General features: G+C 38.4%; 1 protein-coding gene across 1 annotated transcript; it reads left to right on the top strand.

The window, feature by feature from the left end:
- Window positions 1–845: 845 nt before the first annotated feature.
- On the top strand, window positions 846–12833 carry dus2 (dihydrouridine synthase 2). Its single transcript, XM_044124042.1, has 16 exons — window positions 846–923; window positions 1253–1398; window positions 1479–1524; window positions 1926–2017; window positions 2128–2171; window positions 3394–3454; window positions 3642–3689; window positions 3802–3867; window positions 4349–4419; window positions 5920–6006; window positions 7021–7189; window positions 9392–9513; window positions 9635–9775; window positions 10136–10223; window positions 10890–10963; window positions 11922–12833. The coding sequence occupies exons 2-16, from the start codon at window positions 1279–1281 to the stop codon at window positions 12205–12207; spliced, it is 1515 nt and encodes a 504-aa protein (XP_043979977.1). The 5' UTR covers window positions 846–923; window positions 1253–1278; the 3' UTR covers window positions 12208–12833.
- The last annotated feature ends 1256 nt before the right edge of the window (window positions 12834–14089 follow it).

Raw genomic sequence — 14089 nt, 5'->3', positions numbered from 1 at the left:
AAATTAATTGATTGATGGATTTATAATCTGTGAAAAGAACATCATTCTAAACAACTGGTGAATCGCACAGACACAACTTTCCAAAACTAAATTATGTCAGTTTCTTTTTAGAGAGAACAAGAATTATCCTGGTAAACCATTGTAATTAGTTGTTGATTCTTTATGTATTTTTTGATAGTTTCTTAAGAGTAAATTACATGCATTTAATGTATGTAGTGCACCCACAAGACATTTTCCTGCTATTTTCATGCAAAATATAAAGCCAACATTGTTGACATTGACTTTTGGTAATTCTTAAGAATAATTTCTGGTGATAGATTATAAATATAAAAATAGGATATAATATCACATTTGTCCATTTTATTTTTCAGGAATGTCAACTGCCTTTATTTTGTTTCCTTTCACCTCAGCTGCTGGAACAAGCAAGCAAAGAAAAAGATGTAAACTTTGAACCTATTTTCTCACATTAGGCTCAGAAAAGCGCTCCTTGCGGCTGCTATCTTTGTTTTTGTTTGTTCTCTGTTGATACGAGGACACTGACATGATACAGTCCTACTGTACTTCAAAAAAAAAAATACTACTACTACTACTACTACTACTACTACTACTACTACTACTACTACTACTACTACTACTACTACTAATAATAATAATAATAATAATAATAATAATAATAATAATAATAATAATAATAATAATAATAATAATACAGTAATAAATTCACCGGAATTTAACTCATTGGTTTTATATCATCTGGAAATTTTAGCTAGATTGGAATACTGACTTCACAACCAAGTTTGAACTTGAATTCATGTCGATACGTCATACGTCATTGCTGACATAATGACGTCGAAGCCTAAACAGGAAGCGTGGCAGCACGTTTCCCTCATGAAGACACAGGACAGCTACAGTCTGAAATGCCGGTAGGTGAATTTTCTGGGAAATGGTTAACCCTGCGAGCTAACATCTTAGTGGTTAGCTTATTGTTGAGAAAGCACGTATAATTTTTGCCAAGAGTTGTTCTGTTCTATATATTCCGCAAAATGTTACTCAGAAAAATTACAGTAAACAGTTGAACGCATGTCGTTCATGTCACAGACCCCTCAAGGTAGAAATGCAGGTTTATTTCTAAATTGGCATATTCCTCCAGCCATCTCGGCCTGGTTTTGATAAATGATTATTTTATTTATTTATTTTTTTGTAGCTTTTGAACAAAAATTTTTATTTTACCGTGGGTTACTGATGTTGGAAGGTTTGCAGATCCACTGAGCAATTAGCATGGCAGCACGCAGGCTCAGTTTCAGAAACATCACAGCCCTGGCCCCGATGGTCCGTGTGGGGACCCTGCCGATGAGGCTGCTGGCTCTGGACTACGGAGCTGATGTGGTTTACTGTGAGGTAGGCTGGCTACCACACAACCCAGAACATTAAACTAGGAAATGCTGTTAAAAGGAACGCGTTATTTTTGTCTTTCCCAGGAGCTGATAGACATTAAAATGGCCCAATGTCAGAGGATAGTGAACGGTAAGACCTTTTTCCAAAGCTTCAGATGAACTGGCCCTCTCACTAACTTGTGATAATTTCTCTTCTCTTTTAATTAAAATTTGTGTGGGGAAAAAAATGACAAATCACAGAATGCAGGTAAACTAAATTCATAATAACTGTGCGTTATGAGGTGCACTGATATTAAATTTAAAAATAAGATTAAATTGCAATCTCAGAACGTTTCCTCTAAGTAATGATTCTTGTATGAATTCCTTCTGCTCACCAACCAATTAAAAAGGAAGTAATTTAATTTTTCCCAGTAATTTCTCCCAGGATTCAGCAGCAAGCAAGGGAAATTTATGCCACTGTACATGGAAACAAAGCAGCAGTGAACTTCTTGGTACGGCTTACAGACTGTTATGACAATTGCTTGTTTCCAGATGTGCTGGAAACGGTGGATTTTGTGGCTCCAGATGAGCGTGTAATGTTCCGGACCTGTGAGAGGGAAAAGGACAGAGTCGTCTTCCAGATGGTGAGACCAAACATAACGGCACCAGCCATCAGCCCAGCTGGTATTATGCAGTGGCTACCAGTTCCTGCAGAAAGAGATGCAGGACTCAGACTCTGTTTGAACACTTTTAGGGAACTGCTGACCCTGACAGAGCTTTAACAGTGGCCCAGCTTGTGTGAGTATTACAGAACATACAATGGAGAGTGGAAGAAGCTCTGCGACAAAGCAGTTAGATAGTAATTATATTAATATTAATAGTAATAGATTAATATTTATGATTCTTAATCATGGAGAGATCTTTCCAGTGCAGAACCTCACCTGCAGAGCTCAACTTTAAATATTTTTGTTATTTCCATAACCTTCACTATTCCTTGAACTTATTGTAACAGTTCAGGACAGCAAACTACACAGCAGTTGGTTAATTTAATATATTTTGACATTTAAAATTCTTCATTACTTCTGAGCAACACATTCAGGTGAGACAATGGCAGAAACAGCATCTACAAGCTTCACATTTGTACACGTCGGCAAAGCACCACAGGAGGAAAACATGCAGTTTATTTGAGTGGTGAATTTGTTCAGTTTAAGGTTTTTATTGGCTTGATGTCTGTCATTTATTCTGTACGTTTCTATAGAAAACAACAGCCAACCTACTTGTATAATTAAAACGTGTCAGTTGGTTCAACTAAGTGAAGTCTTTATTTTTAGTGTTGGTGACATTTATTGGACTTTGAGTTACTTGCATGACTGGTCAGGAAGTTCTTCGCCACACTTCTGTTAAAGTTTCAGGATCAATTAAGCCTCACATTTGACTCTAGAATATCTGATTGTGTTGTCATGAACTTTAACATTTGCCATCAGATGGTGTTTTTTGTAATTTGTCTGAGTCTGTCTTTCTTTAGGGGAAATGTGTGTGTGCTCATCCACCTCTTGATTCTTGAAGGATTGTCATATGTGTGTGGCAAAAAAACCCAAATGCTTCCTGTTGTGAATAATCTTTTTCAACAGTGGAATGATGAACTTTAAATAGTCTGTAAATGGCAGTATAACCACTCCCAGATTGTTGAGCAGCAAATGTTGCAACTCCATTGATGTTATTCCACCAAAGTATTGTTTTAAGACACATTCTGATGTCTTAGAGCTTCCAGTTGAACAAACATAAGGTTCTATAGAGCTGGTCTCACTGATGAGAAATTTAATTAGCAGCAGATGTCTATTTCCTCGTAGGTTCTATGAAGAAAGGAACACTTCATTAGTTTGAAGGAGTGTATTTCACACACACTTTTTCAATTTTCCACATGCAAACACCCTGTAGTTCATCATTTACTGGTAAACTGGTGCATCGTGATATAAATGATAATCTGCTGAAGTGTATTCAGACTGTGTCTGTTGTTCAGGGAGAAGGATGTGGCTGCCATTGATGTGAACATGGGATGTCCAAAGGAATACTCCACTAAGGTCAGTTGATTTGTTCTGTTTTTATTTTCTTAGTGATTGTACCACTCGCATAAAAACAGCTGCTAGAGCTGTTTTTATGTTTTAGAGCAGATCTCCTTCAGGGTAATCGCCTGACTGTGATTGTGATGCATATTATTTTGCTGCCTCTGCTTTGACCTCTGACCCTCCGCTCTGTGTTTTCCTTTAGGGTGGAATGGGAGCTGCTCTACTATCAAATCCAGACAAGATAGAAGCTGTAAGTATATCCACTAAAATATTTTTTAATTGACAAGGAACCACTTTGAAATTTGTGGGTATGCTGTCAAGAGTTTTCTTGATCCAATCTGTGTTTTTCTTCTTTGTTAAAGATCCTTAAAAAGCTCGTGACGGGAGTCTCAGTACCAGTTACGTGTAAAATCCGGATTCTGCCTTCGGTAAGACATTGCATGTCTGTTATCAGATCAGATTTTCTGAGCTGGTGAAGCTTTAAGGCTGTTCCTTTTTTAAGTACTTAATTTTGTTGTAGTCCGCTAACTTGCAGCTTTCATTCACTGATATTCTGATGATAGTTATGATTAGATTCATTGTGCAGCTCTACTATCCACCATTTTATTTCCACATTATAATTATGCACCACTTTGAGTTAGTCCACCACCCAAATCCCAGTTAAAGAAATTGAAGTTTGTGATTCAAATGTGACAAATGCAAAAAAAAAAAAAGAGAAAGAAATGTTTTTAAAATTTTGAAAAATAAAATCTGTACTTCTAGAAGGAATTGTAAACCATGCCGACAAAAGGCTGATATGAGAAATGAAACAAAGCAGAAATGAGATATTGAAATAAGTTTATCTTTCATTCTGTTATGAAAGATAACAGAATGACTAACAGTTCAGTGTTTCACGTTGGTGGTTAACAGTTGGAGGAGACGGTCAGTCTGGTGCAGCGGATTGAGAAGACCGGCGTCGCTGCTGTTGCTGTTCACGGCAGGTAAGACGCACCTTTCTTTCTCCATTATTACCATAGCTGCACGAGAAATATCAATGTTCCCAAATCAGTGATAGATGAGAGTCCTCTCTTTTGTTTCGATGTCTTTTTTTAAAGTTACTTGATGGAATGTAGTGTGGTGCACTAACACCTAGACCTTCAGCATTTGTGCAGGTTTAACACTGGGCTGTATTTATAGTGCAGCACAGTGGTGCACTACAAACACTGTGCTGCACAGTGTTCTATATGTATCAAATATCAAATATCTCTATGAAGATATTTGATACATATATATATATCCATCCATCCATCCATTATCTGAACAACCTTTCTTCCCTAATGGGGTCGGGAGGGTTGCTGGTGTCTATCTCCAGCTGCGTCCCAGGCGAGAGGCGGGGTCACCTTGGACAGGTCGCCAGTCTGTCGCAGGGCAACACAAAGACAAACAAGACAAACAACCATGCACACACACACTCACTCCTAGGGAGAATTTAGAGAGACCAATTAACCTGACAGTCATGTTTTTGGTCTGTGGGAGGAAGCCGGAGAACCCGGAGAGAACCCACCATGCACAGGGAGAACATGCAAACTCCATGCAGAAAGACCCCGGGCCGGGAATCGAACCCAGGACCTTCTTGCTGCAAGGCAACAGCTCTACCAATTGCGCCACTGTGCAGCCCTATATATATATATATATATATATATATATATATATATATATATATATATATATATATATATATATATATATATATATATATATATATATATATCATTAACCCTCTAAAGCTCTGCTTTTCTCACTGATGGCACACTCAAGCTTTTTCTTTATTATAAACACAGATATGTCAGAGTACAACTATTTGTTTACTGATTTTATACATTGTATTTATAGATTTGATGTTTTGTTTTGTGTTGTTTCTAAAGAATCCGTAGATCATAAACATGCAAAATAAAACTCATCCTTATAGACTGTTTACTATTTTGAGGTTTTACATGAAATATAAATGGCCTGAAATCCCAAAAAGCTCATCCACACCGATCTAGTCTGCCTGTTACTTTCAATTCATCTTTAAAAAGAAGTGAAAGTTTGAGATCCATTGCTTTTACTTTCTTTCCTACTATTTAATAGATTTGTTTTATTCAAATGTAAACTGCTTTGAAGACCCTATGCCATCACACTTTAGCCTATTAGTGAAGTTGTTCCTGCAGTGTTGCTAGAAACATCCTGAATGAGATATTTTTTCCACTTTCTGAACCGTGGAGGTTGGTAAGGTTGTGCCACATTTTCTCAGCTTTCCTAAAAAAATAATTATATTTATCAAAATAAAGGCAGCTATTTCCCTCTGCTGAAAACTTTTAAGCCAAAGAAATGTTGTTTTTTTTTCGTACAGCATAAATTATCTCACATTTTTGCCTGGACACATGACTTGGTTAACTGAGTGTGAAGCTGCAGTGTTAGTTGCAGTTGATATTCATGTCATTTTTCCGGCTGTTGCTCAGGTTTAAGGACGAACGTCCCAGACATCCTGTCCACTGCGATTACATTCAGGCTGTTGCACAGGCTGTTTCAATTCCTGTCATCGCAAAGTGAGTATCAGTCATCAGCCACTGCTCTGACTTTTTGTTTCACTAAAACACCAAACCAGTATAAAGACAGCTGCTGGCACCTTTCTGGACCACTTTTTCTCTGTCTAAAAATGTATTTATTTTTTTTAACCAAATGACGATTCTTAATATGCTATTTTTTTTTTAAACCTTTGTGCACTAATGCACTCTGCAACAACTTGTTTTCCAGATGTTGCAGAAGAATCTAAAGTTTTATGTTTCTAAGGGGAAAAAGGAGCTTCTTTTTCCTGCTTTGTTAGTTTTGATTCGTATTATCTTTTGAAAAATAACCTTACTAAATACAACCCTTTCTCCCCCCTAAAAATGATGATTTATTTTAAAGTTAGGAAGCTATCACTGCATCCTGGCTCAATATGAAAATGTTGAGCCAATGCAAATTACCATTCTTATTTAAATCATTAATTAATCAAACACTTTTTTTAGGCTCAGTTTCACAAGCCAAACCCAGATGTGATCACTGCCAGATCCCTAGAATCTAGAAGTCACTCAAAAAGAATCCTTCTTACAGCCTGAGCAGTGTTTCCCCTGGGTACTTGTCCTTGGGGGGAGAAGGGCTCATTTTTAGGGGTTACACATTGATCGCTTTTTAAATATCAATAATCTGGAGCTTTTACAACATTTTTGTGTGTGTGTGGTTTTGGAAACATACGAGACAACACCCAGCTTCACCACGCTCCGATAGGGACATTTGCACCGCTCCTCCTGAGTGCGGCACGGTAAAAACACTGATATCCTGCTTTTCTGTGCGCTCTCTTACATCTCATAAACTAACAGTCAAACATGGCGTTGGTTGTGTGAACGGTTTGGGAGCAGCTTTGCTTCCTCAAGATCATAATGGATTGAATCAGGAATTCTGCTCTCGGTCGTAAACCCATCAGTACAATTATTGTTTCTACTCCCTTTTTTTTGTGTGTTTTAATCCAAAGCAGTTTGCAGAGTTGCTTAATTAAATGTACTGTATCACCTGTCCTGCAGTGGAGGTTCTTTAGATTTGGTGAAGACCAACAGTGATATTGAGAAGTTCAGGAAAGCAACAGGAGCGTCGTCTGTCATGTTGGCTCGTGCTGCCATGTGGAATCCGTCTGTCTTCTGCAACCAGGGGCCATTTCCTGTGGAAAAAGTCATGGAGGAATACATTAAATATGTAAGTTTGTTACTTGAATTTTAAAAAAGGGAAGAGAGGGAACATCTCTGGAGATGCAACTAGAACATATTTTTGTGTCATTGTATGTCTTACTATCATTTTATCTTCATGGGAAGAATTGATGACTTTGATCGAGGTTTTCTATCCGAGCAGTTTTAAGAGGTTTCAGTTTGTTTCATCTAAAGCAATTGACCACACCGCGCTTTATCTGGCCAGGATCGTTTTAGAGAGTGACCAGGCTGGTTAGGATGAAGAGTTCAAATGAGATTCATTTTATTTTAGGCTGCAGAATTAAAGTCTTTAACGAGACTGTATATTTTCTTTTGTCTTACGTGAACTTTTAATTAAGACATATTCTTAACAGGGATGTAACTTTTTTAAAGTTACTATAATTTCTCTATTCATGGTTACATATTTAATAGAGCATAATCACACAAACCAGGGACAAATGTAGCAAACACTTAAAAAAATAAACCTGCCACAACAACGTGAAGTTAATAATAATAATAAAATAAAAAACACGACAACTAAAAGTACAGAATCTCTAATGTATGCTGCATCTAAAAACATCACAAATTATGGGATGGAATCTATTCTCCAAAAGCGTAGGAGCGTTCCACAAAACACTGCTGCATATCGTATCACCAAAGCACATTTGGCAGCTAAATAAAACTAAGCTGCTCACAGACTGGTCCCATCATCGCATGACGTTTTACAGCTGATGAAGATGAGAGTTTGGGATGAGCCAGTGGGGCGGCGCATCCAGGAAAGCCCCATCCACTCAAAATGAGATGGACACGTTTCATTTTGAGTGGCACCAACTAACTCGCTCAGTCTTTGGTTACTGAGCAGTTTCAGGTTTTGCCACCATAACTGCTTCAGAATGAACAACAATGTGGAGGGGAAACTGAATCAAACAGGAGAAGTCATGCCACCAGAGTAGCAGTATTCCACATAGTAAAAAAAACAAACAAATAAATTATTGATATCAGTAATGGATATCAATTATGCCTTAATTGATATCTATCAATTGAATATGGGAAACTTTTAGCAGGTTGCTGCCACCGTTAGAGCGGGAGAGGGACGGACGGAGAGGTGGTTAGTGTGCAGTCAGACCTCATCCCCCTCTTGCGATACTCTACCACCTCCAAACCTCCCCGTCTAACGGTACTCTAACCCTCCCATCCTTCTCCACACTCCAGCTGGAACAGTAACCCTCCTGTCCTTTTACTTCGCTCCTCCCCCTCCCATGCCGTACTCTTACGGTATGCTCTACTCACCTCGCTCTGACTGTAGCAGCGGAGGACTAAAAGTTTCCAATATTCTCAAATCCGAAACTTGTCAGCACTCTTACAGCCATAATCATCCACTCCTGTGAGTTGTGAAGCTCTGCTGAAGAAATACATCCAGTTTTGACACGTTCTGACAACGTTGGTGAGAAAAAGTCCTGTGAACACCTTTACGCATGAGAGCCTGACTTTGACGCAGCATAGACGCACACATTACTCGTGGTTACGCATGCAGCTGGTGGATTCATGTCAAAACAAACCCTAAAATGCCTTATAACCTTATGAATGGACACATGTTGGCTACACATCTGTGGCTTTAGATTTACTCTCAGAGTTGACCAGTCTGAAATATTCCAGAAAGAATACAGGCATGTCAAAATGAGCTCTAGTCGTTCTCTGGATGTTAATGGCTCTGGAAAAGCCATTTCATAACATTATTGGTCGAATGTGGTGTCAATCAAAAGGGGGGTGGGGCTCTAGGCTGCCCAATAAAAGCATCATAATGGACACCGGCAGAGTTTAAAGAGGAGAAAAAGGCAGATAATCCAGACAACTTAGATTTGTCTCATGGATGGGATGCTGCCAGGTATGGAGTTAACTTTTGTTCTGTTTCATTGACAGTAACAGGGAGCTGGTTCCACTGTTGAGAAACCTGACAACTAATAGATCTGCCTCTCAATTTCCCTCGAGAAGCTCTGGTGGAAACTAGCAGTAAACTGACAGTCTGAAAGTGAAGAACACACAGACTGCAGTTCTTTAAAGAGACTCATTTCATTTTGTGAAATGAGTCACTTTTAAACCCAGGGTCATTTCACTGTGGCCTGTGGATTCACCTCACCTTTTTTTAACATCAGAAATTACAGAATGAACTTCTTTTTGTAAATCAACACATTTTTGGGTTTCCTGGTTCCAGGCAATCCGTTATGACAACCATGCTTTCAACACGAAGTACTGCCTGTGCCAGATGCTGAGAGACAAGGTGGAGTCTCCGCTGGGGAAGCAGGTGCAGGCTGCACAGACCAATGCTGAGATAAGGTGCAAGAGTTGTGTTTTCTAAAACCCCTTTCTTCTACAAACCAGAAACAGAATGGAATATTATCAATAAGCTGCCTTGGTGTTGTGTAAAGTGAAAAGATGTGATTTGACTGTACTGCAGTGAGGCATATGGACTGGAGATATTTTACCAGGAGATCCAGCAGGACCTTCAGGCCAAGATGGCCGCCCTTCAGAGCAGTAATCAGCCTAACAAACCCATAATGGATGGAGATGTGACCACCATGGCTGTTAAGTTTGAACGGTAAATCTGTCAAATATCACATTTTAACATGACAGATGTACCTTTTTCGACGTGTGTGTGCTGTACGGACATGGGTTTAAAAGTTTATCATGACATTTTGTAGTTTTAAATGGAAGAATGGTGAAAGTCCGGATACAGGGTAGTTAAGAGGCATTGGAGTTGAAAGGGTGTTTTTTTACATTTTGCCTGCTTATATTTAACGTTTTGGCTTAGAGACTAAAACCGTTAATAGTTAAATTGTAAACTGAGCGGCAACAAACTGATCAGTACATAAAAAGAGAAAAATGTCTGCATAATATTGTGAATAGCAGTCAAAAATCATTTTTGATAAACATGGTGTTACTTTGTCTGTGTTTGAAGGAGAGACTATCCACCGCAGATCACACCCAAGATGTTTCTGCTGGAGTGGAGCCGCAAAGAGAAGCTCCAACAGCCGCAGTATGAAACGGTCCGTTAAACCGTCATGTTCAGTCTGTGTTCAGCTTCTGGAAATAAACTCAGAGTTTCACTCTGAACAACAGGGACACTAAGGAACATTTTTAGGGCTGAGAAAATGACTCCTGTAATATCTGTTATTTTGGTGTGAATGGCTCACTTTAAAAGTGGAGTATGTAACTTTTATTAAAAAAAAAGTTTTTTTTACATATTTTAAACTGTCACTATGTTGTTACAGTATGTTATGAGACAGATAATCGGTGAAAATATCTCTATTACTGTCATTATTTTTGTAGAAATCATGGAAATAATGTTGTCCTTTTGATATTAAAGGGTTTAAAAAAAAAAAAGAAAAGCAAAATTCTGCTTATCATGATTGATTTGTAAGATCGATCAAAAGGATAAAACATGGCTCATCTCACAGTTTCATCCTCCTGATGAGCAGTGTGCAGCCGGCTGCAGATTGATCAGTTTATGTAGGCCTCAGAAGAAAAAAAAACATCCAACATACAATAATTGCATGCAACAAATATGTTCCATGCAAATGTTTTTTAAGTGCATGTGTCTTCCTTTTTTGAATGTGTTGTGCAGATAGTGAGGCAGTGTGAAGTGCCAGGCAAGCAAACATGTCTTCCAAGCATTGCTTCAAACAAAGCAGTATGTTTTCCTTCCTTTTCAGGCGCAGCGCTCTCAGGATCGAGCATTTCAGTCAACTGTGACTGTTGCCAACAAAAAATACAGATCATCCCTTTGGTTAGTACACACACGCATGTTGTTTTTGTCCTGTGTGTGTGTGTGTGTGTGGGTGTGGCTTCACTCAGACAGATCTTCATGATCATGGCAGTCACCTGACATACATCAGGTAAATGAAACATGTTCTGCTTCCTGAGTGGCAACTTTGGTTTAAGCAGAAGTATTGAAGACAAAAGTTCAAATGTAAAAACTGAACAAGCTTTGTCACCTTTTCCCCCAAAACATTTCCCATATTCTTTGTTTTGTTGACGTCCAACAAGTTTGTTTTGTATTTTTGGATGTCACTTTGATCAAATCTATTGCACCAAACGACAGCCTTGTGTGTCGTATGCTGCAAACATTTAGATTTTATAGTAAAAAATTAACCTGAAACATATTAGTTTTTATTTACAGACTTTATCTGGTTCTGAAAATATGACCATGCTTCTGTCTGACCTTCTCCGTGGTGCCAGCTAGTAGCACATGCAAAGATCTAATTTAAGTAATGAGATAAAATCAGCACTATTTTTGCATCTGTAATCAACAGCTCACACGATCTTTAGATTGCCTGCAATATGGCCACTATTTTTTTTTTCACACTCGCACGTTTGCACTCCTTATTTAGAATCTTCTAACATCAGGCCCTTCATGTGTTGTTTCAGAGCCTTTTCATCCAATAACTACATGAAGCCTGTGACCTACTGATTCCCTAAACTTTTAGCATTTTCTTTTGAGATGTTTTCCCAAACTCTTTCCGAAGAGCCTTAGTTAGGAAAGTTAGATGGTTACTAACTGTGAAGACCTCTGTTATTAATCACCTCTGTTAATCCATTCTTTGATTATTTGACCCTATTTTGCAACAAACTATGTTGTCATAATTTAAGATGTTAAACTAATGCTTTCAATGTAAAAAAAAAAAAAAAAAAAAAGCCTTTTTATATATGTTGACGTTTGCTTTTCTGGGTTCTATTTCTAACAGGGAGAAGTCGAAAAAGTTTGCAGAGCAAGCTTCTGCTATTGTCTGCCTGCGAGTGTTGGGTGTGCCAGAGGGTCGCATCGGGGAAGAAGATTCTGGCTTGGTCTGCAAGAGGAAGAGGGAGGGAAAGCCAAACTGCAGCGGTGAGGAAGGGAGGAGCAAAAAGCTGCATGTTGACATCCTGCAGGAAGCGGAAGCCCCAGACCCCACTGTGGAGATGAACGGTGATGAGCAAAACCCAGCCACACCTCCAAAACAAGCAGAAGTTTTAAGAGAAGCTCCCAGTTAAAACAGAAGACAAGACAGCTTTCTGCAATGTTTGACTGAACCAGAGGCCTGCAGATCAGCCTTTTGCTGTTCTAATATTTTGAAGCCTGGAACCTTTCCTTGGAGGAGACACTAAAATAAGACTTTCAAGATTTGCTTAAGTCTTCCATATTTCTAAAAGATTATTTTCCCAGTGGGATCAACTGATTCCATCAGCTGGGACAAAGACAGGTGGCCTTAATGATGCTTTTTTATTTCATGTATTAGAAACTAAACATGTGTTTTAAGTTTAAGTGGCGAGGTTTGTATTTGTGTTTATAGGTAAAGCAGATCAATTAGTTCAGTAAAAGTTTTTCACAAAACTCATATAAACCTAAATGCCTGTGCCTTCCTGCTTAAAATCACCGTTTAAAATTGTTCCCTTTTAGTGATAAAACGTTTCGCTGTCATTGTAAACCTGTCAAGGTGATTTATACATATTTTAATTTATATTCAATCTTTATTTCTTATTTGGATGGAATAGGCTGATTTGTCCTTATGGAAGCTGGTTTTCTGTTTTCTGTTTGTCTCAGTAACCAAACCAACTTTAATGATTGGTTGTAAGAACTGGACAAAACTAAAGGTACAATAAAAACATTTTTGAAAGACTTTCAAACACTCTGCCTGAAATAATGTCATTTTCTAAAGAAATGATGTGAGATAATGCAGAACTGTAGATGTAACATTTTAGCTCTAGTCACATTCATTCTCCTTGTACATTTTGGGGATGAATAGAAATAGTGAGTCTCCTATACTGATCGAGTCAGTGCCTCCTATTGACAATTTTCTGCACGAGCACAGGAAACGCAGAAAGATTTTAAAAATCTGCTGGTGTTGATGTTTGGGATTTGATAAATGGCTTAAAATAAGACAGACGCTGTGGGAGGATGATTGATAAACGTTTTAGGATTTCTGTTTGTATTATTTCAGAATACTATTCTTTATGCTGTCGACTGGATGATGTAATTGTTGTAGCAGATTTTTCCCGGGACAGAAAGAATTTCCCCCAAAGGAAACAAATTGAGATTCTTTACCTGACAAGAACGGGGAGGCGAAATGTTGCTACCTTATTTTATGATTCACTAAAACTGTAAAAAGATGCTAATGGGGAACTTTGACCCTTTTGAGTGTTTTGCTATTCAGGCAAAGACCCTATTTGAACTATTTTTCTAGCCTTGTATGAACTTCTTTGGGAACTTCAGTTATCATTTGTGCTGATTATAGCTGTCAACATGGGGTTGTCAACATGAACGTTGAAGTGTCTCAAAGGAGCAAAAGAACCATATGAAACACTTCAAAATTTTGTTTTGTATCAACATGTTGTACATCAAACACAGAGACACACACTTGACTTGATAATCAGTAAGTTACTGCGGTTCTAAATATTTCCAGTCTCTTTGGCACAGCAATTAGCTGGTAATATCCTTCTAACATTTCAGACATAATCAATACTATGGCTCCCTTTAAAATGAAGATCGTCTTTGGTAGGAAGAAGTTCCTGTAGGGCTCCACTGGTCAGAAGGCAGTGTCAAAGGTTGAACTGTAGGACTGGACTGCAGGTTCACTGTGACATCAATAGAGAGAGACTTCACTTCACGTATGTAACTTACAACTGAAGAATGCAAGGAATCCTTTTCTGAAATAAACCCCCATGTGACCAAGGCAAATTAACTCCAGTCCACCAGGACCTGAAACAATTTTACTAACCTCTTTACTGAGAAAATTCTGAAAATTAGAGGGTCAAGCCCATTACCAGTGTTGTGCCTAATCAATAACAATCTGACCTGTTCACTCCACATCAGGACTCCACCCATCCTGCACACAGATTGTTCCAGATGCTCTAATCAGGCAGGAGGCTGAGAAGC

The sequence above is a fragment of the Gambusia affinis genome, linkage group LG08 (genome assembly GCF_019740435.1).
Source record: "Gambusia affinis linkage group LG08, SWU_Gaff_1.0, whole genome shotgun sequence".
Classification (NCBI taxonomy): domain Eukaryota; kingdom Metazoa; phylum Chordata; class Actinopteri; order Cyprinodontiformes; family Poeciliidae; genus Gambusia; species Gambusia affinis.
Note: the sequence above shows the minus strand (reverse complement) of the source record. Positions and strands in the feature narration are given on the sequence as shown.